Raw genomic sequence first — 22,116 nt, forward strand, 5'->3', positions numbered from 1 at the left:
TTAGCACAAGTGAACGAATCCGCTTCTTTCGGGTGCAGATGAATAAGATTGACTGGGATGACAATTTCTCCTTTCGAGTCTGTAAAATCAGAATTTCGATCTTGTACCAAGCCTTGAGTTGTAAGATGCCACTTCCTCCGTCGCTGTGACAAGCACCCCACCCCTCCTCTTTCTTCAGATCTCCAGGTATGAAATTTTGAATTGTTAGAGCCTAAATCCGCCCAAGAATCTCAAATTTGAACTGCATTCAAGCTTCACCGAGGGGCCTATTAGTGCACTTCGCGGGCAATTTTTCAGATTTGCAACGCATGTGAGATGTATACACTATGCTCGTTTGAGCACCGATTATGAACCTCTAATATTTAGTTGCAGCAGATATTGATTAGTTCAGAGGACTTTTCACTGGCTCGGTAGTAGATTTGTCTCTTATTACCAGTAGTGTTAATAGAACACAGACAATCTTACGCTCAAAAGTACTCAGTCTATTCATAAAAATTGATACGGAGCTTTTGTTATTATTCTTGAAGTCTATTGTAAAAAATAGTTGGCTATAGCTGTCCGTGACAGGAGCTTCTAACAATCCCTTATTTGGCATGTCATGAAATCATGAAGCGAACTCATTCTATTCGATATCTATATGGGGTAAAGAAGAAAACTATTGAGTAGTGACACTTTCTCTTCCAAAGTAGTCATAGAAAGAGAATCGAGGGGTGTGCAGGCATTAGTGCTCAAGTACGCCGTTCAAGCGAGCAGAGACAAATGCAAAATTTAAACTTTATGGGTTTAATATTTTAAAATTTTTAGTAGAACCATTGTATTTTAAAATTTACCGATTCATGTTTACTATTTATTGCAACTCTAATAATTTTTTTACACATAAATTTAGGTTCCGCGTGAAAGTTATGGCTTCAATTGAACCCCACATTTAATGCTACTTGCGCCGCTGCAGGTGAGTAAAGATCTTATTTTGATAAACTTAAATAAATTTTCTGAAAACTGTTCAATTTAAAATTTTCCCAGAACAGAACAGAAATGAATCAACGGACAACACGTGGTAAGGGTCGTAATCCGAGAGAAATCATTACCGCAAGGCATAGATTGGGAGGTCAGAAGTGTCTATACCGTAAAATCGAAAAGCAATTCACTCGAGTTCGTCGCCCGTCCGCATCATTTTCCAAGCAGCATAGTTTTATTACCACTATTCGACTAAATCATTAACTATCACAGTCTTTGTCAGCAATCCAATCAGGTGGTTTGAGTAATTTAGCTATTCTGCATTCCTTAATAGACATAACAAACACGACTCTATTTTTGGAGAACAGATACAACTTACCCCTTCCGATACACGAGAGTTCCTGCTTGTTTCAGCTATGTCTTGCAAACGATCTCCCACAATGCCAGGAAATACAGACTTGAATATTTTACAAAGAAGAGTAGCTCAGCATAGATCATTTAAGATTAGATGAACACTAATTTACAGATTACATAATACAAGAAAGAGTAGACAAAATATTTAACCAAGGAAGAATGAGATTATCCTATCCAGTTCCTATCATATGGTGGACTACTAGCTTTCTGATACGTACTTCGGTCCAGCTGTGAAGCGTCTGATATACAATACTGCCGGAGGCTGAAACCATGTGATATCAATCAAATATTTCCTGAGCTTCAATTATGCTGTGCTGACTGGAAAGAGGGAGGAAAAAGAACGTTGAGTGTTAAATACTGCAAGCTTGTTGATAATAAACAAATAGATCAAGAAGGGAAAGTGACCACTTAGGCTTACTGGTCATCTTTTGTGATGCGATAATACTTTTCTGCATGCTGGCGTTGACCAATATATTGAGCAAATCTCTCGTCATGTGTAATGACAATTAGTTGAAAGTTTTCTTGGCCTTTTCTGTCCTCCATAATTCTGGTGATGTTGAAGGAACAAAGCGCAACCTTAAGAATTCACATTGAGCAGCAGCTCATAATTAGTAAATGAACAACACATACCTTAACAGAGCTGCAGCAAGACTCTCACTGTTGGGGCCATCTAGGTTTGTGGTAGGTTCATCCAGTGCTAGAATTCCACAGTTGAGACAAAAAGTTTCAGCCAATGCCAATCGTATGATAAGTGATGCAAGGACCTGAAGAATAAGAAAACTCCAGTAAAAGACAGTTCAAAAGAAAAAGGAAAAAAAAAAAAAAAATTAGTGAAAGTTCCGTCCGGGTTCGGATTTGATCTAAGCAAAAGGAGTGGTCAAATCAAAGCTTTATTGGCACATAAATCAAGTGAACACGATAAAGAAATAATCAAAATTGAGATGACTATCACCTTTTGGCCAGCACTACACCTCCCTCGCATTTCTAGTTCAGTATCACCAGTTTGCATCAAAACCTGTGAATCACAGGCATTATTTTAGAAAGATAAGTGCAAGAATATCAACAAATGTTCAGGGGCTTTAAGTGCGAAGCGAACAATTCACAAAAGAAAAAAAGAAGTTGACAAATACCATATATGGGAATTTTGTAATTATACAATCAAGATTAGCAACATCCAATATACAACAGTGACAATATTAATGCTAACAACTCAAACTAATTATCACTAAAATGTAATTTCTACAAAGTGGTGGCTAGACCGAATATGTTGTATGAGGCGGAATGTTGGCCAGAACTCTCACGTTCAGAAGATGAAAGTTGAGGAAATGAGAATGCTAAGATAGATGTGTGAGCATACAAGAAGAGATAAGATTAGGAATGAAGATATCTAAGACAAGGTGGGAGTGGACTCCGTGGTTGACAAGATGAGAGAAGTGAGGCCGAGATGGTTTGAGCATGTGAAGAGGAGATGTGTAGATGCCCCAGTGAGGAGGTGTAAGAGGTTGACATGGTGGGTTTTAGGAGAGGTAGAGGTAGGCTGAAGGAATATTGAGGGGAGGTGATTAGACAGGACATGGCGCATCTTCAGCTCACCGAGGACATGACCTTAGATAAGAGGGCATGGAGGTCGCACATTAGGGTAGAAGGTTAGTAGGTAGTTGAGCGCTGTCTCATTTTTCTGCGGGATAGGCTTGGTGGTAGTTGGGAGCATCGTATCTGTCGTATCGGTTTCTACTTTCTTATACTAGCACTATTCTCATAGTTTTTTGTTCTTCGATTTTTGTTAACCACCTGTGTTTCTTATGCTTCGGTTATCGCATTATTCGTTGTTGTTATTCATGTTTTCGGAATGCTATGTACTACTTTCCTTATTAGTTGTCATGTCTCCTTCATTTCCGTATTTCCTTTTTCAAATTGCTTTGAAATCCTTTACTTGAGCCGAGTGTCTTTCGGAAACAGCCTCTCTATCTCCACGAGGTAGGGTAAAGTCTGTGTACACTCTACCCTCCCTAGACCCCACATGTGGGATTACATTAGGTATGATTTGTTCTAATTTCAACAACCCATGGAATTCTAGAGCTTAAATGGTATCAAGACACATGCTAGCATAGAATGATAATGATAGAGTTCTAGACTTGATATACAAAACGAAATGGAATGGGCCAAAATTAGAGCCCAACTCAGTCATAAGACTGATACAAACCAAAAAAAAAAAAAAAAAAGAGGCTAAACAGGAGCAAAATCCAAGAGTTCAGGTAAACACCTAGACATTTTTGAGTCTTTTTGGGATTCTTTCATTATCACTTCTGCATCTTCTCCAATCTACAGCTTCACCATAGTCTCACTTCTACCAACTACAACTCCACCTTCTACAGCTTCACCATTCTTCACTTATCATCGCCGTCAACATCCAACACTCAGGTCCAAATGATTCATCTCTTGCATCATATATCTCACCCACTGCGAACTTGTTTCCTCCTAGTCCTGCAATTACTCTTTGCAAAGGTAATCGCTCCACTCTCAATCCTAATCTCAATTATGTCGATTTGAGTAATCATCGCCTATCACCACAGCATTATGCCTTTGTGTATTCTTTGTCCTACGTTCTATCCCTAAGTCTACGGGTAAAGAGCTCTCTCATCCAGAATGGCAACAATCTATGATAGAAGAGATGTATGTTTTTCAAGCTAGTGGTACTTAAGGGTTTGTTCCTCTATGTCCAGGCAAATCTACAACTGGTTGTCAGTGGATTTATGTGGTTAAAATATGCCAGATCTACAAATTGATTGACTTAAGGCCTCCGTCTTGTTGCCAAAAGGTTTACATTCCAATATTTGGGCTTGACTGCATTGATACTTTCTCTCTCGTGGCTAATGTTAACATATGTCATCTTTTCAATCCAAGACTGATTTTCGCCATTGGGCTCTTCATCAATTGGACAATAGAATATTCTTCTCCATGGCAATCTTGAGGATGAGGTTTACATGGAGCAACCACCTGACTCTGTTGCTCAAGGGGAGTTTAGTGGTCTTGTTTGTCAATTGTGCCGGTCACTCTATAGTCTAAAACGGTGTCCTTGAGCCTGATTTGGTAAATTCAGAATGGTTATTCAGGACTCCTCTTTGCATCTGTGCATGTATTTGGTAGTCTATGCTAATGATATAATCATCACAGGTAATGATGAAGAGGAAATTACCAAATTAAAGCATCATCCTTTCACATTCTCAGACCAAGGACCTCGCTTTTCTTAAATATTGAGGTTGCCCAATCCAAATATGGAACTTTCATTTAACATCTGTATGCCACTGATATCTTAGATGAGCAAGAATGATGGACTGCAGGCCCATTGATACTCGAATAGATCCAAATATTAAGCGTCTACGAAGTCGGGGGGAACCTCCTAGTGATCATGGAAGATATAGGCGATGGAAGGCAAGTTAAATACTCGACCTGACATTGCCTTCCCAGTGAGTGTTGTAAGTCAATTCCAAGATTCGAGTAATGGGAATGCATTTATTTGCATCCTTCAACACATAAAATTTGCTCCAGGACAAGGCTTATTTTATGAAGATTGAAAAACATGAGCACATTGTGAGATATACAGAAGCAGATTGCGCAGGTTCACCCTCTAAAAGATGATCTACCTTAGGATATTGTATTCCAGTTGAGGGGATTTAGGGTCTTGGGAAAGTAAGAAACAAAATGTAGTTGCAAGATCAATCAAAGCAGAATATCAGTCTATGATAGTGGTTACATATGAATACATAGGGATAAACAACTAAAAGAAATGAAATTCGGCACGACAAAGCTCACAAAAATTGATTGTTATTTCGTCAGAGATGATATTCTCAGGAGACATTGTCACAAAGTTTCTGAAGTCCAATAATCAGCTTGCAGATATATTCATCAAGCCCTTGGCAGTTGAAGAACTAGTTATATATGTTGCAAGCTTGGTACATACGCTTTTTATCGCCAGCTTGAGGGGCAGTGTTAGGATCTTGTTAATATTACTAGGATTATGTAAATATGGTTAGGATCAATTAGACTGATTTCTTGTAATCATGTAATTGGTTTTCTTTCCTTTCTTAGACATGTTGGCATTACTATTTAAACCCCAATAGTTTTTGAGGGTTTAATCAAGCAGTGTTCTTTCTCAATTTCCCTTCTTTCTCATATGGGGTCTATCTGAAACATTCTTATTCTTAGTTCCTGAATGTTGCGGCTCATATTATATTCTTCAAATGTCCAATCTTGTGCATAAGGGGCATGTTAATTGTCCCATATTAGGGGAGGAAATGTGATGTTGTCTCCTTATATGGTCTTGGACAATAGCTTTGAGATTGAGTTAGGTTCAAGCTTTTGACGTTGAGTTAGGTTCAAAATCCATTTCTTCGCATAATATACACAGAAGATAACCATTCACGTTAGAATTCCTTCTATTCATCTCACCTTCTCGAGTACCATTACACATTAATTCTTTTCAGCAGATAAAGCACTACACAGCAGGTTTTGAAGATAGTTTAGTACCCTATAGCTGTAAGATCGAGTGCCGGAACCTTCAGAATCTGAATGAATGCTTATGTAGTCTATGTCCTGGCCCCGGTATGTTTGTTGCCACAGTTCCCTGATAATCTTATTTATCTCTTCCATTTTCATTGTGTGGAAACGCATCAGTGCTCTGAAACAAGAGAAACCAAATAGAACATAAAAGTATTTAGAATTCACACTCATGAAGTACACAGGAGATACTTGAAAAGAATGCAACATACAGAAATAGTTGTAATGGACGTAGTCTGAACAAGACCAAAAAAAAAAAAAGCAGGTGAACCCAAAATAGTTGGACACAGAATTAAAATTTTGATATAACCTTTATCTAGGAAACAAACATTATATGACCATAAGGGATAGTAGAAAAAACTTGGTAAACAAAATATATGACATAAGGGACATGCATTGAGTAGAATCAACAAAGAAAACACCAGTCTAACAAAGATTAGAAAGCAATACAGCAGTTTCATACACCATGTCATAAAAGCGATAATGAATGTTTAAATCTATCAGCAAAATCTCCTTTTTCTTCTAGATCAAGACAACAGGAGATTCTATTTCTTTAATCAAATTTAGTTTACCATAAGAGGACCTCATTATTGATTAAATCTCTTATGTACAAACGAGGAAGTTGAATCTCATTAGTTATCTAAACAGTAGCAGAGTGTCGAAGCATTGCAAAACACAGTATATATCGGAAAAACTCTATCGCTTCTGATTATTTTTGTATTACACCAATCATTCAGGTTTTTATAGATGATTAGATGTTTATGGAAAGCTGGACTATAGCTGACAAAGAACAGATGTTTTGTGTCGCACAGAAGTATGACTTTCGTCACCATTGGAGAATACCCATCACTCATTGGATGTTGACTAGAAAGCATGGTCAGAAATCTCAATATGTATATTTATCAGAGAAAAAAATCCATTGGTGTCCAACAAAGTGACAAGATTCTCCAATGTGTTCAAACAATATTTAAATCAAAAACTATAAACAGAAGTTTGTGACACATGGTGAGGAACTCACGTCCATGGTGCTCAACTAGTGTTAGCATCAGACCAAGTATGACTCAGATACGCCACTTACGATTTATGTCCCTCCTTACTAGGCTGTGTAGTAGCTGTTGACCAATTTTGACCAAGCTAACTTCTGAGCTTCAATAGGAACCCATAGTTTAGGTGATTAAATCCAACTCATATAGGTTATATCAGTGTCCCACATGGACATTACACACAGATTAGGGAAGATGTCAGATATGAATCAAATTCTAATTCCAGAAAAGAAAGAAAACAGTATTTACATAACGGCTATCTTGATTCATTAGAAGTTGGACAGGTAAGGAAATTTCTTGTTGAGCTACGTACTTACTTAAAAACTAATAAACTTCAGTTCCAAGAAATCATATCTTCTACCAAGATATTTACTGAGGAAGCAGAAGCCCTTTTGAAAGAAGCTATTCAGGAACAAATGGACCGTTTTATACTTCAGGAACAAGCATAAAGAAATATTGATCACTTTCGTCTTAATCTTAATAAAAAAAAAAGGAATTAAGCGTCTTGGATTCAAATATTCAAACAGTCTTTCTTGCTATCGAAATCTAAAAATAAATATATATGGAAATAAATTGTGTCCAATAGGATTTGAACCTATACAACCAGACAGTTGGATCCAAATGGTAATGTGTTACGCAGTAAATCCTCAATTCTTCTAGTCCCCTATTCATTTTCAGAAGTCCACTTTCTTTTCTATTAGCACTACAACAACATCTGAAAAACACTGTTTTTATTATTAGCACTATCATCTGAAAAACATAGATTTGCTTTAAGTTGAAAGTTTCCTTTTGGTCTGTGGTACTAAAAAACTAAGACAAATTACATGCTTATCCTATCCTCAAACCTTCACACTACATGCATGATACATAATGGTACTCATTGTTATATATGTTCTTAACTTGCTTGTATCCAAGGAGCTGTTAAGAAAGTATTTGTTGTGCTTGGTGACAATCTGATAATGCCTTCTTCTATGCAAATTATGATTCAGGAGGGAGGCATAATTTTGTGGCATGCACAATTGCAATCACTTGGGTTCATTTGGTCACAGTTTCCAAAGGACAGAAAATGTTGCGACATAGATTTCCAGAATCATTTTACTCAAAGGAGGAAGCTTATTTAGGGCAATATCTTTTCTTGCTTATAACAGCAGTGCCCAAGCCAATATGTGTGCAATCTCAACTATTCCATCGGATACCTGCTATCTCCCACCAGCACAAGTGGCTTAGAAAATGAGAAGAAATCACCTAAAACATGTTTGGCTTAGCTGAACAAAAGTAACTTTTAAGCACTACATGTTGAAAAGCACTTCTTGAGGATAGTAATGATTTTATGAATAACCACTTACACGTTTGGATAGAAGTGCTGAAACTGAAAATAAGTCGATGTATTCGGTATAAAAGTGATAATAAGCCCTTTTTTGTTAAAAAAAAAAATAAAAAATTAAATGCTCTTAAAGTTGTTAACACTAAAAAAGAGTTGATTATTGCAAGATTTTTAATTTTGAATTGATTCAAATACAATTTATTTGTACCAACTTTCAAAAATATGAATTATTTGTAAAATATAATAATTAATAATTTCACCAAAATTTTGAATAGAAAATCTACATGATAGTGAACAATTCATATAGAAAGTGCAGGAAAAAATAACAACCTTGAATTTTGACTGAAGTTTTTAAGGATACATTGAAAAGGTACCGAAAAATAAAGGGAAAAGGGCCAAATATACCCCTCTACTTTGATTTATTGGTTAGCTTTGTCCTCCGTTATACTATCCGGCTACTTCTACCCCGTCGGTAATGAACTTAACATATCAGAGGTCGGTTAGAAGACTCATTCATCTCTCTCACACTAGACCAGACATAGCCTATTCAATCATCTTGGTGAGTCAGTTCATGGATGATCCTCGAGATCCTGGTTGTTTTTTACATTTTGCGGTATCTAGAGCCTGCTCTAGGGAAAGGTTTGTTTTTCTCTAAACATGATCACCTCCAAATAGAAGCTTTTACATACACGGATTGGGCTGTATCTTTAGATGATAGAAGGTCTACATCCGATTACCATACACTCGTTGGAGGTAACCTAGTTACTTGGAGATGTAAGAAGCAATTTGTAGTTGCAAGATCAAGTGCAGAAGTAGAATATAGAGCTGTAGCCTAGGGTATTAATTAGCTTCCTCGGATACAAAAGCTACTGAAATAATTGAAAGTGCCAGAAAAAGGAAAACTTTCCTTGCACTGCGACAACAAAGCTACAGTCAGTATAGAACAGAATCCTGTTTAGTGTGACCGAACAAAAATTGAAATTGATCGACACTTCATCAAAGAGAAAGTTACAAGTGGCACCTTTAATTTGCTTCATGTACCGTAAAAAGCAGCTAGTGGATGTGCTTACAAAAGGACTATTCGTACTTTGATTTGCAAGCTGGGCAATGTGCGACATCTTTGCTCCAACTTGAGGGGAGTGTTGATTGTGTTAATTAATTAGCATGATTCTAGGAGACTCTTTTTTTCCTAGCGTAATTATAGGTATAGAATATTTTATTATATTGTAATTGATTATCTTTCCTTAATCAGTTAGGATTCACTTGTATAAACACTCCTTCACATGGGATGTAAAAACATACTGAGGTACAAAGAACCCTTTTCGTCTTCCTCAAATTCAACAGGATAAGAAAGCATAATAGTTTGTCAAACTTAAAAGAGCTTTTAAGCCGTAAAGCCCGACTTATAACTTTTGCTTTGTTTTGCCTGATACGCATTTTTGGTGTTTACCAAACACCAAAATAAGCCATAAAAAGCTTAAAAGCTGGTTTGTCTAGCTTCTAAGCTCAAACACCCCATCAGAGTTATTGATTGAATAATCAATATGTCAGTTAAAGAAGATTGATAAAATACTTAAAAAGAAAGCAAAAATGAGGACCTTTGTGACCTTTAACATATGTTAATGAAGAGGTGAAATTATTTCTACGTTTGTATTACTTAGATCCTTGCATTAGTTTAGTTACTAATTTTAGTTTTGGTTAACCATTGCGGGATTCAGAATTCCACCTTTTAGTGATGTTATAAAAAAGTTGAACGAATTTTCTGAATAAAATAAAAAGGCTATCAAATTACAGAAGGGATATATATCAATAAAAAATGTAGAAAAAATAAAGTTGGAAAGTATTACGTAAGCCTTTTATATAATTTATTTCTATTTACAACTCATACTAATGCCTTTAAGAATATATATATCTACATCTAAAATATTACTCCCTCCGTTTCAATTTATGTGAACACTGGGCACGGAGTTTAAGAAAGTATAGAAGACTTTTAAACTTGTGGTGTTAAATGAGTCACATATATTTTGTGTGGCTATAAATCATTGCGTAAAGGTAAATTGTTTCCAAATTTAGAAAGAGGTCATTCTTTTTGGCACGGACTAATAAGGAAAAAGGTCACATAAATTGAAACAGAGGGAGTATTATATTTAGGTACGAACTTTGTAATGCTTGATTGAACTACACGTGCATTGCATGCATCGAGAAACTAATCTCATGAAAAAGCAAAAGGCAAGACGGAGTAGTTACATCAAGTGCAGAGGCTGAACACTGAACAATGGCTTTGGCTACATGTGAGCTTATATAGCTAAAGCAACTTCTCAAAGAGTAGAGTTGTGGAGGAGATGCATAGCAACTGATCTATGAGACTATGACAATCTGGTTGTAGTACACATTGCTCAAAACACAGTGTTTCATTACAGAACAAAGCATATAAAACTGGATTGTCCTTTCATTCCACACAAGATAGGGTCAAGATTCATTAGTTTTGTCAGCTTACATGATCAATTAGCAGATATTTTACAAAGTCACTCTGTAGCACAAAAATTAGGTAAATTTGTGACTAAGTTAGGAGCATATATATGTAACTTGTCATACAATGTGTACACTCCAACTAGAGGGAGAGTATTAAGGATGTCAATATTAGGAAATTGAAAGTACGGCAAGAAGCGGTACTTTGCAAATAAAGAAAAGATTTAGCATCTTTGTTGTTTTATTTACCATCTTTGTTGTTTTGTAATTAGGAGTAGGAATACTATAATACCCGTTTTAGTCTACTTGTAAACACTATTTACACCCAACATGATTCAAAGAATAATCAAGAAACATATTCCCCAAATATCTTCCTTCTCGTTTTTTCTTGAGAGTAATTAAAAGCAATATAAAAGACCAAGTATCGCACCAAACTAGTGGCCTAGTACACTACTAGTAACTTGCTAGGAGTAGAGCCTTAAGTTCAAATTCCTCTTAGCTGAAAAAGGAAAATATTGAGATTAACAATTTCAAAAGGCGGACTAATTACTGACTGCGTCTCGAACCGTGTATCACTACCCCTCGGGGATTTCTTGGTTATCAAAAAAGATAATACATTAAGTGTTTTAAGAAAAAAGATTTAAAATCTTTGCACTCCATTCGTGAGAATACAATATATTTGAACTTTCCCAATTGATATATCATCTTGAATATTTTTTAACAAGTTAGAAGAAAATGTTGAATGCTAGAAGCACGTGTTGTTGCTAGAATGCATGTAACCCAACATAAAATGCAGAAAGGAGCTAATGGCTAAAGTATAAGGAGCTCACTTGTCAAGGGCACTGTAATATCTATCCAGATCCTTGTTTGCCATCTCTGTAGTCTGTCCAAAGGTACATCAATGACACTATTAGATACCTTAACGTCTTAAATTACTAAGCAATTAGCTTCATATACTTGCATCAATGGACTAAGATATTACCTTAAGCTGGATTAGCTGATCAAAATAGCGTTTGTCAATATCCTTGTATTGTGCCTGCTTAAGATCGACTTTGTTCTTGGAGATATTGTTTTGATAAACAGATAGGGTGCCATGGCACTTGTTTAACTGCAATAAGAGTAACCATGTAAATTCGAAGGACAATAGTAGCAGTGCCGTGGCACTTTGTTTAACCGCAATAAGAGTAACCATGTAAATTCGAAGGACAATAATTTGAGTTAATTCCCTAAAAGGACACCCATGTTTTGACAATTGCCTCTTAATATCACTTTTGTTTCTTTTAGGACTAGAATATCACTTAACTATCCCCATTTTCCTCAAAAAATACTAAACATTACAAAACCCTCCATCTCTCCTAGTTGGCATGCCATGTCACATTAAAATTTTATTTGTTAATAATAAATTTATGGAATAATTTCAAAGACCTCCCTCCAAATTTATCTTGATAACACTTAGTTCCCTTGTGGTTTGAGATATTTACATTAACATCCCTTATTTCAATTTTTGTAACCAAACTTGTTTAAATAATTAAATATTTCAAATTTACCCTTTTATAACTTAATTATGTGAACAATGTTTCGTAACAGTTCTCTCCCCTAAAATTGTTAGGATTGTTATATTAATTGTTAGGATTGTTATATTAATAGTTAGGCTAAAAATTTAAAACTATCTTATATCTAAATAAGAAATCCTAAATTCTAGTGTTAATGTAATATCACTATGAGAAATCCTAAATTCTGTGACGGTAATATTTCTCTTTGTTCTTATAATCATGTTATTAATAACAATATTTGGGCTAAAAGGAGCACATCACACTTTTAGTATTTAGAGGGTGAGATGAATAATCCATTTTTTAAATTCTTATAGTTGTATAATTGCAATAAATTTTATACTAATTTTTTTAGTAGAAGGAGCATAATTATATCTACGAAAAAGGGTTGGAAACTGTATATAAAGCGTGAGACTTTAAAAATAATTAATGAAGCAGTATGAAGTCCAAGCTTTTTGAATCAATTTTCATATCACAGTTGTTGAATTTCATGTTTTAGCGTTCGAGATTAAAATTTTCAAGCACAACAAAACAAAACAAAAACACTTTACCTATAAAATTGGATAGTTATAAATTGGGAAAAATCTTACTATCAATGAGAAACTATCATCGTCAAAAGTTTAAACATTATAAATAAGGTTACAAAAGGGTATACTAGCAACATAAATAATTTTTAGTATTTAAAATTAGTTTGATTACAAAGAGTCAAAACAAGGGAAGCTAGTGTAAAGGGAACTAAGTATTATAAAGGCAAATTTGGAGGGAGGTTTTTGAAATTATTCCATAAGTTTATTATTATTTTAAAAAAAATGAATGTGACATGGCATGCCAACTAAGAGAGAAGGAGGGTTTTGTAGTGTTTAGTATTTTTTGAGGAAAATGGTGATAGTTGAGTGATATTCTAGTCCTAAAAGAAACAAAAGTGATACTAGGAGGCAATTGTCAAAACATGGGTGACCTTTTAGGGAATTAACTCCAATAATTTATACAGAGGTTTGAGTTGATTCAGAAACATGTACTGTGCTTTACTGAAAGAAAGGAATATCAAATCAAAGAAGGTGTCATCCAAGAGTTCAAGAGGCCTGACAACCACCAAGGAATAAAGGAAGAGTATCCAAGTAAAATGTCGAATAACAACTACAAGACTCATTAGGAATAGTATCCAAGTGAAATGCTGAATAAAATTACAAGACTCACTATGTAGTTGATGCAATAATTTGGTAATTATGCGTAATGAATTACTTGTTAAAAAACATTGACCTTTAAAAGTAAATTGTGTCCAAGAAAGAATCCACTTTCAGACAAACTGCTGTTCTAGCTGGAAAAGTAAACCACACCACATTATTGACCTTTAAATTGAACTTTCTGTTGAAGTGTGTGACCATCTCATCTAAAAGCTTAAGCTGTTAGAGAGAGCACACTTTTAACATTTACTTATATTCTCAAGACACCCCCTCACGTGTAAGCCGGATTTTAATTTTTTCCATGGGCCAAGCACGTGAAAATTCTTTTTGATAATGGGTGGCGGTGAGATTCTGTCTCAGGAACTCTGTCTGATTTGATACCATGTAAATAATGGATCTTGGGCCTACCTCAACCCCAAAAGCTAGCTCATAGGTCGAGGAGAGTCCAAATCCATATAAAGAGACCAATTAGCATCCCATATCCGATGTGGGACTCTTAACGTTCCCCCACACACCCAGACCTCGTTAACTGGAGGGTGGACCATATAATATCGGGGCCCAACATCAGTAAACAAAGAATTGGGATGGCTCTAACTCAACCCCAAAAACTAGCTCACAAGGGGAGGATTGCCCAAGTCCATATAAGGACACCACCCATCATGGTTATGCTTTTATATATGCCAACCTTTTACTGAAAGTCATGGAAGCCAAAAGAGAAAAGTTCTAGAGGGTAACATGTTCATCGAGAGTTGAAAGCTAGCACATGAAGTCTATCGGTGGAATATTTATACCAAAAATAATTTCCCAATATATTCACAGAGAGATCAACTTATACCTCAGAAAGTAGCCTCTCTCTTTCGTGTGAAAGCTTTTTAAGCTCAGCTTCAACAGTGGAGAAGCCACCCACCGTCAGAACTTTATCTTCCAGTAATTCAATCTCATGGGTGAGCTCATCAACTTCAGCCTTAGTTTTCCTATAGTTCAAGTTATCCTCAATGTTGCGTCTCAAATGATCCTGGTTCCGCATCAAATCCTTACTTTTCATCACTTCAGCCGAAACCTCATTCTTTCTGGACTCGCAACTTAGAAGCTGAGATTCTGACACGCTTTGCTTGTCCTGCAGTTCATTCAACCTTTGTTCTTTTTTCAAATCATAATACCTGCAAGAGAACTAATTATCAATCTGACCAATTAGAGAATGATCTTTTGCTTCATCTATTTAATTAAACATACTCTTTAATTTTGGAGTTAATCTTCCGAAGTGTAAGTACTTCCTGTTGATAATCTCTTATAATTTCTGCCTGCTGTTCCAACTCTTTACCAAGTTCTTTTTTCAGTTCCGCGTGGTGCTTCAAATGTCTTTCCTTTTCCTTCAACAAGGGACCAAAAGCCTCTGCAAGATGCTGAAATTCACAAAGCATGCAATGTGAGCTCAGGATATCCATACTATTTCTAGTTTTAAATAGCAGAAATTAAAGTACAGGTAAAATAGTTCATGTAAAAATTTCAAAGATAGATCTGTAATAGGTTGGATTAAATTAACAAGAAAACTAACAACAATACAATTCTGAATAAAATCTGTCTTAAATAAATTTAAGAGTGTTGAGTGTTGACTAGCTTGATTGTAGGATAGTTTATTTAGTTGTAATTATATGTAATTCGTGTACCGCGATCAATTGACTTTCGTAATTAGTAATGAGACTTCTTGTGTAAGTACCCTTGCTCATGGGATGTAAGACATGTAGAAATACAAAGGAATTCTTCTTCCGTCAGAATCTTCAAGATTTCAGTCATTACTGTCATTTTTTTTAGTTGATTTCTCTCCCTAGGTAGCACAAGGATTCCATTTGTGATTCAAGAGGTCGAGCTAACTTCCCTCTTATATTGTTCGCAAAAAAATATTTTTTTATCAGTTTTGTGCAAAAACCACCACCACCTCATGCTTTCTATAGCTGGTGACCAAACCCAACAAGCAGCTCCACTAAAGACTGCCATAAGTGCTGTCACGCACACCACCAACAGCTCCAGCTCTAGTGACGTGTTAGCTTCACATGCCAGCGAGTAAAACTTTTTCCAACGACTTTTAGAGGAAAACTTTACTCCTTGGCGGTCGCCGGCCTATCTCGAGCCTACCCAGCCCAGTTTTAGCAATCCAATCCTATTTCCGGACATAGTATCTTCTCTGAAGGTTTTATCTTAGGATTTCAAATTCTGCAAATTTTCATCTTAGAAATTTTTTCTTCCCTAAGGGAGTTCTTATTCCCCCCACAAAAAAAAAAAAAAAAAAAAAAAAAAAATCTTGGATTGTTAATCAAACAATAGGGGGACACAAAAGTAGTCAATAAAAAATCTCTCACACAAATCAGCTTTGTGAAACTAGATATTAATACTTGAAAATTACTTGGTTATATAATTGGAGAGAAAAAAAAACACCTGACTTGACTGATGTTATTTATGGTCAATGGAATCTTGATATTTCTCTTGTTATGACATGACTTTGGAATACCATGCACCCTCGAATTTCTAAACAGTATTTATTGCTTGACACTGTTGCGCAAAAGAGGATGTTGAGATAGATGTGCGGGTTTACCAGGACAGACATGTCCAGAAATGAAAATATTCGGGATAAGGTGGGAGTAGCCTCAGTGGCGGACAATATGTGCGAGGCGAGGTTGAGATGGTTCGGTCATGTCCAGAGGAGAGGCACTGATGCTCCAGTGAGGAGGTGCGAGAGGCTGGCACTGAAGGGCTGGAGGAAAGGTAGAGATAGGCTGAAGAAGTATTGGAGAGAGGTGATCAGGCAGGAAATGGAAAGTCTTCAGCTCACCGACGACATGACCCTAGATAGGAGGGTGTGGAGCTCGAGGATTAAGGTGGAAGGCTAGAAGTAGGATTAGTATTATTTTCTTAACCAGTAGAATTAGTATAATTTTCGTCTTTTTAGTATTTTAATATCCCCGTATTCCTCTTCTTAGTTTTCTATTACTACTTGTTGTCTCTTTTGCTTCAGTTTTCTTACTATCCTGATGTTGTTATTACATATGTTTTCATAATTGTCGTGTTTCTGTTTTACTTGAGCCGAGGGTTTATCGGAAAGAGCCCTCTACCTACCAAGTAGGGGTAAGGTCTGCGTACACTCTACCCTCCCCAAACCCCACTTGTGGGATTACACTGGTATGTTGTTTTTGTATTTATTGCTTGACACTACTGGAAAAAAATATGAAATTCAACTAAATGCACTTACTCTCTCAAGGGAAATGATGCCCTGATCTTCAAAATTCGGTATAAAATCCACTACACAAAGCAAGATGAGTTGATCATCACTGATTATACTCTAATTAAGTGGGCTACAGCAGAAATAGAGTACTATCAGGACCTCTAAAAATGTGTTTCAAGGATACAGACCTATTTCAAAAATTGGTTAAAAAGGGAGTGAGCCTATGATATTCTGGCAAGTTTGAACAAAGAGTATGCTCAAGTCAGGGTTCAAGTTCTTGATCTAATTCTTTTTCCTTCTCTTGAGGATGCATACTCTTATGTCCAGTAGGAAGAAAGCCAACGAGGTATCATGCCTTATCCTGAGCCACACGAGAAATATGGGTTAACTGCTTCTTATGAACAACCAAAGGCACTTGTTTCTAGTAAATATCACTTGCACTGTGATTATTGTGGAAAGTCAATCATACAAAGGAGACAGTCTGGAAGGTACATGGTAGACTAACAAGAGGTCGTGCAAGAAAACGAGTACGTATATAAAGAGGTGTCGAGCAAATATGGAAGAAAATGTCTAGACATCCAAGGAGCCGGAAACCTTGTCTTCTGATGAAGACTAACAATAGGTCATGGGAGAGAACGAGTAGGTATATCAAGGGTTCAAGCAAATACGGCAGAATATGTCTAGACATCCTAGGAGCCAGACTACGAAGAAACCTTGTCTTCTGATGAAATTAAGCATCTCTCAAACTTGACTCATCTACTGTTGCCACATCTAATTATGTGTAATCAGGTACTACTTTTAATGCTCACCTTAATTTTCTTCTTGGATTATTGGTTCTGGCGTGAATAGACACATGACAAGCTCTTCCAAGGACTTCTCGGGTTATGTCAAAATAACCAGTGGATCTTTAAACCCTGTCACCGAAACAAGTTTCGTTGTTTGTCCACCGGCAGAATGCATAGTTTACAATTCGTGTGACATACCCATCGACCATGCGCAACTTTTTACACACCAAAGTTTTTCAGTGTGTCTAAGACACACAGCTTTGGTGTTTGACCACTTTTTCTCAACAAGTGTATGGCACACGCAAATGAATCCATACGCAAATGAATTCTGACACGTCATTTCTACTATATAGGAGAGTGGAGTGTTGGGACAACCAAGGGCAGTTTCGTAATTTAACAAAAAGCTAGCTTAGTGCAGTTGTATATTGTGCACTGAAAGTGTTGAATTTTCAAAAAAATCAGGTAAAATCCATGTAATTCCCAATGTATCCCCCACTAGGTCAATAGTTGTAGATTCTGCCACGTGTGTATCAACGCATTGGGAGAAGCAAAAGAAATCAATGTAAAGCTAAAGACGTGGACCCCATTTTATTGCTTTTCTTCAAAAGGTAAATAGCAAAACCATACAATTTCTTTTTCTTTTCTTATAATAGCCTGAGATCTAATCTAATCCGCCGTGTCATTTATTTGTTATGTTTACTAAAATAAATCGACATAAAATATTTGTATTTTAATATAAGATAGAATTTAATCATTTATTACTTTTATTCTTACTCTAGTAAGTGTGGAAAAAGACAAATGTCGGGAAAGAAAAAATAATATTAAATTGAGGTCCAAGCATAAAATAAAGTTAATTTAGTCAAATTATTCTTCTAACTGACGTTTCCTCCAAAAACAAAATGTGCAAAAGACAACATGACAAGTAAAATGACTTGGATGGAGTACTTGAAATTAGAGTAAACTAAGAGTGTTCACAAAAAAAATTAAAATAGTACTTCTTTGTTTAAACAGAAAATCAAATTTCTACTTTGTTTCGTTTTAAACATGTAAAATTAATTTAATAATTTGAACTGATGTAAGTTTGATTTAATTCTAGAATTATCCAAATCAATTTTTGATAAAAAATAATAAGTATTGTTTGGGTCCAGTTTACCTACATTAACAATAGACCATTCAATCAAATTAAAATTCAAGTTATCAATTGACGCTTAAATATTGTTATTGTTTTGTCTCAGATAAGAGAGGGAAATAGTTTCCTTTTAAACAAGTCATGTCTTTTGAAAAGTATTAATAATTCACATGAAAATATCATATGGAAAAATTTGAGTTTTTGCAAACTTTATTTTCATAACCAACGTTAATATAATAAAGTTTTGGATACATAGCACAAACTACAGTATTATTTTAATTGTGTTTTAAACATACAACTTATTGGTAATATAAGTGAAAAAATTCAAGTGGATCATTATTTAGAAAAAATGACAAAATAATGAATGCATAATTGCAATTTGAGAAATCATATAAGCAATTGACATTAATAAGAACAAACCTTGAAATAAAAGAAAAATACCTTGGCCGAGAAATTAATTTGATATGTAACTATATATCCTAAACGTAAGTAAAATTTAAATTAAAGGGTTTAAAGAAAAAACACTTATGATGTGAGACTACATGTAATGTTTTCACTAGATTGATATAAATATAACTTTCCAACTATGAAAGAAGAACAAAAGCAAATATTGTATCATGCTAACAGCTTTTCTGCTATCAATTAAGATAGCGCATTTAATTACGCGCTGAACTTTCTAATTTTTATTTGTGAGCAATAAATTAGAAAGGATTGACCTTGAAGAGAACAACATATAATGACTGACGGTTGTTGTATAAGATACAATTCAATCTAAGAAGCAAATATATATCTTCACAAACTTAATAGATTTATAGCATTAAGGGATAGTAAAAAGCAGATAGAATATTAAATTCTCAGTGCTTTACAACTTAAGAAATGAATGTTCTCATAATTAATACCAACGTACTATAACTTTGGCTAGGACCAATAGACTATTGGTCAAAACACTATATAAGTTTTTTGTGAACAAGAATTAATTTTTATTTTTATTTTTATTAAATAAGGCAAAATAGTACCAGAAATTTTAAATTTTCTCTATATAAAATTAATCTAAAATTTGAAATCAGCCATATTGGGCCCCTACATAGCACGGGCTTTAGATTATCTAGTTAATTTAAAATAAAAAAATAATTAAAAAAAACACTTCAAAGGATACTCCATCTTCTTCATCTTCCTAAAATCAGTCGCCAGACACTTCTTTAAAACCTAGCAACCCTCCATTCTCAACCACGAAAAAATAAACACCAAGAAAAAACTTTAATCTTCATCCAGAAGCACCAAATTTAGTTCCATTCGTCGTCTTCATCATCCATGGCTACCACCAAAACATTAACAACCACCCACCATTTATGAGCAAAGGATCTTAGCACCATCCTTGCCCAAATCCACCACAGACCGAAACAATTTTCATATCCAAAGCTATTTTTGTACTCTTCACTCCCATTGCCCACAATTTCTACCTAATGTCAAGAACCTATTTGAATTCCAAACCAGCCACACGGAGAGTTCGGAGGCGATGTTAGATGGATTTCTCTATCTCGCAGCCGATTCGACCAAAATGTCTGGTTATCAGTGGAGATGGAGGTGGACAAGGACCCTCTTTAAAAACATATCAGTTGCACTTAGTGAAAATCGGTGCCTCAATGGAGGAAAGTGGTTTTTAGTGGTGTTGATGATGAAGATGAAGGGAGATAGGGTTCAAATAAAGATAAAAAAGTTTTCCACATGGAACATAAATAAGGATCTAGCTTACAATAACAGAATCTGATATGGAGTCTAGTGAGAGAAGATCCTACTTCTCTCTAGAATCGAGTAAGCTCAAGAAAAGGTCCTTCAACGAAATGCATGAATCGCCAGTTTTTGAACTAGAAGGATGATGCCTATCAGGTAAAGATCCTCGACTCTATATGCCAGATAAACATGTGCATAGAAGAAAAAGGTCCTTGAAAACTTGTTTAGTGGGTTCTTTCTCCAAGTGGGTGGGATCCTCGGAGGCCGTCAGAAATTGGGCTCTTCAAGCCTGGAGAGTTGTTGATGTTTTGAAAATGACCCAGTTGGGTGACACCCACTTTCTGTTCAGATTAGCTGATGAGTCTCAGGCTTCAAAAGTTTTGTATGATGGTAGGAGATGGTTTGATGGCAATTTTCTGAAGTTAGAAGAATGGGTGGAGCAAACTGGTTGTGAAGATTCTCACTTTCCAAATGATCTTGCGGCGGTGAACTTAGTAGGTCTACCGGCACATCTTTGGTGCATCGATCTTTTTAAGAAGGTGGGAGATATATGCAGAGTTATAGGAAGTTACCAAAAGCAGAGGAGGAAGAAGCTTTTGAAGAATACAAGAGAGCTGAGAAAGAAGCTTTTGAAAAATACAAGAGAGCTAAGAGGGAAGCTCAAGCTAAAAAGGCTATTAGTAAAACCCGAGGGGAAGCTCTAGATGGTTTGTATCAAAAGCTAGGGACACAAGAAGGGGAGAAAGAATTGTTAAAATTGGCTCACTACTAAGAGAGAAGAAGGGCAAGGACCTAAACCAGGTGGATGTATTAAGGACGATTCTCAACAAGTGTTGACAAGATATAATGAGATCAAAGAGAGATGGAAAGACTACTTTGATCAATTGTTCAACTCGAAACAGAACAACATTTTAGATCTACACACGTTTGTGAATGATAAAACATTTGCTACACCCATAGAATTAGAACGTCAGAGGTAAAGCATGCTATGAAAAATATGCAGATTAGAAAAGCTTGTGGCCCAGATAGTATCCTATAGAGTTTTGGAAGGGCACTGGATATGTAGAATTGGAATGGCTCTCCAAGCTATTCAATGCTATACTAAGAAGTGGTAGGATGCCCAATAGTGGAGAAAGAGTACCCTGGTTTCGATTTATAAGAACAAAGGAGATATTCAAAGTTTTGCGATGGAACTCTGGGAAAGAGTGATAGAGCGTAGACTTAGGAACACGATAAGAGGGAAAGAGAGCCGATTTGGATTTACGCCTGGTAGATCTACAACGGAGGCTATATTCTTACTAAGCAGATTGATGGAAATTAATCACGAAAAGAAGACCTACACAAGGTGTTTATTGATCTAGAGAATGTATATGATAGAGTACCACGTAAGGTCTTTTGGTAGGTGATGGAGAAGAACGGAATTCATATTAAATATATAAATGTCATCAAGGACATGTATGAAGGAGTCATCACAAGCGTGAAATAATGGTACGTGATATAGAGGAGCTTCCCATAACAATGGGTCTACATTAGGGATTGGCATTGAGTCGCTATTTGTTTACGCTAACCAACACAATACAAGAGGAGAGGTTCCATGATGTATGTTATTTGTTGATGATATTGTTAATTGAAGAAACTAACGAAGATGTCAACCAAAAAGCTTGAACTATGGAGAAGCACGTTAGAGAGTAAGGGTTTTCGAATAAGTATAAGTAAGACCAAATACATGCAGATTTAGACAGCGCGATAGGAGAGAAGT

At 35.7% G+C, this 22,116-nt stretch overlaps 1 protein-coding gene across 4 annotated transcripts in view; it reads right to left on the reverse strand.

Moving 5' to 3' along the window:
* Positions 1-1,253: 1,253 nt before the first annotated feature.
* LOC132640763 (DNA repair protein RAD50) overlaps positions 1,254-22,116 on the reverse strand; it is a 49,098-nt gene continuing 28,235 nt past the window's right edge. For 2 of the 4 annotated variants that reach the window (XM_060357519.1, XM_060357521.1), the window contains exons 19-27: positions 14,729-14,898; positions 14,331-14,655; positions 11,744-11,869; positions 11,592-11,644; positions 5,896-6,046; positions 2,321-2,383; positions 1,999-2,132; positions 1,787-1,915; positions 1,254-1,686 (exon numbers count right to left, since the gene is read on the reverse strand). In XM_060357519.1, coding sequence (XP_060213502.1) covers positions 1,647-1,686; positions 1,787-1,915; positions 1,999-2,132; positions 2,321-2,383; positions 5,896-6,046; positions 11,592-11,644; positions 11,744-11,869; positions 14,331-14,655; positions 14,729-14,898 — 1,191 coding nt within the window. In that variant the 3' untranslated portion in view covers positions 1,254-1,646. Of the gene's footprint in view, positions 1,687-1,773; positions 1,916-1,998; positions 2,133-2,320; positions 2,384-5,895; positions 6,047-11,591; positions 11,645-11,743; positions 11,870-14,330; positions 14,656-14,728; positions 14,899-22,116 lie in introns of all 4 variants that reach the window. The other 2 variants (XR_009582359.1, XM_060357520.1) reach the window with 2 other exon arrangements.

The sequence above is a fragment of the Lycium barbarum genome, chromosome 5 (genome assembly GCF_019175385.1).
Source record: "Lycium barbarum isolate Lr01 chromosome 5, ASM1917538v2, whole genome shotgun sequence".
Taxonomy (NCBI): Eukaryota; Viridiplantae; Streptophyta; class Magnoliopsida; order Solanales; family Solanaceae; genus Lycium; species Lycium barbarum.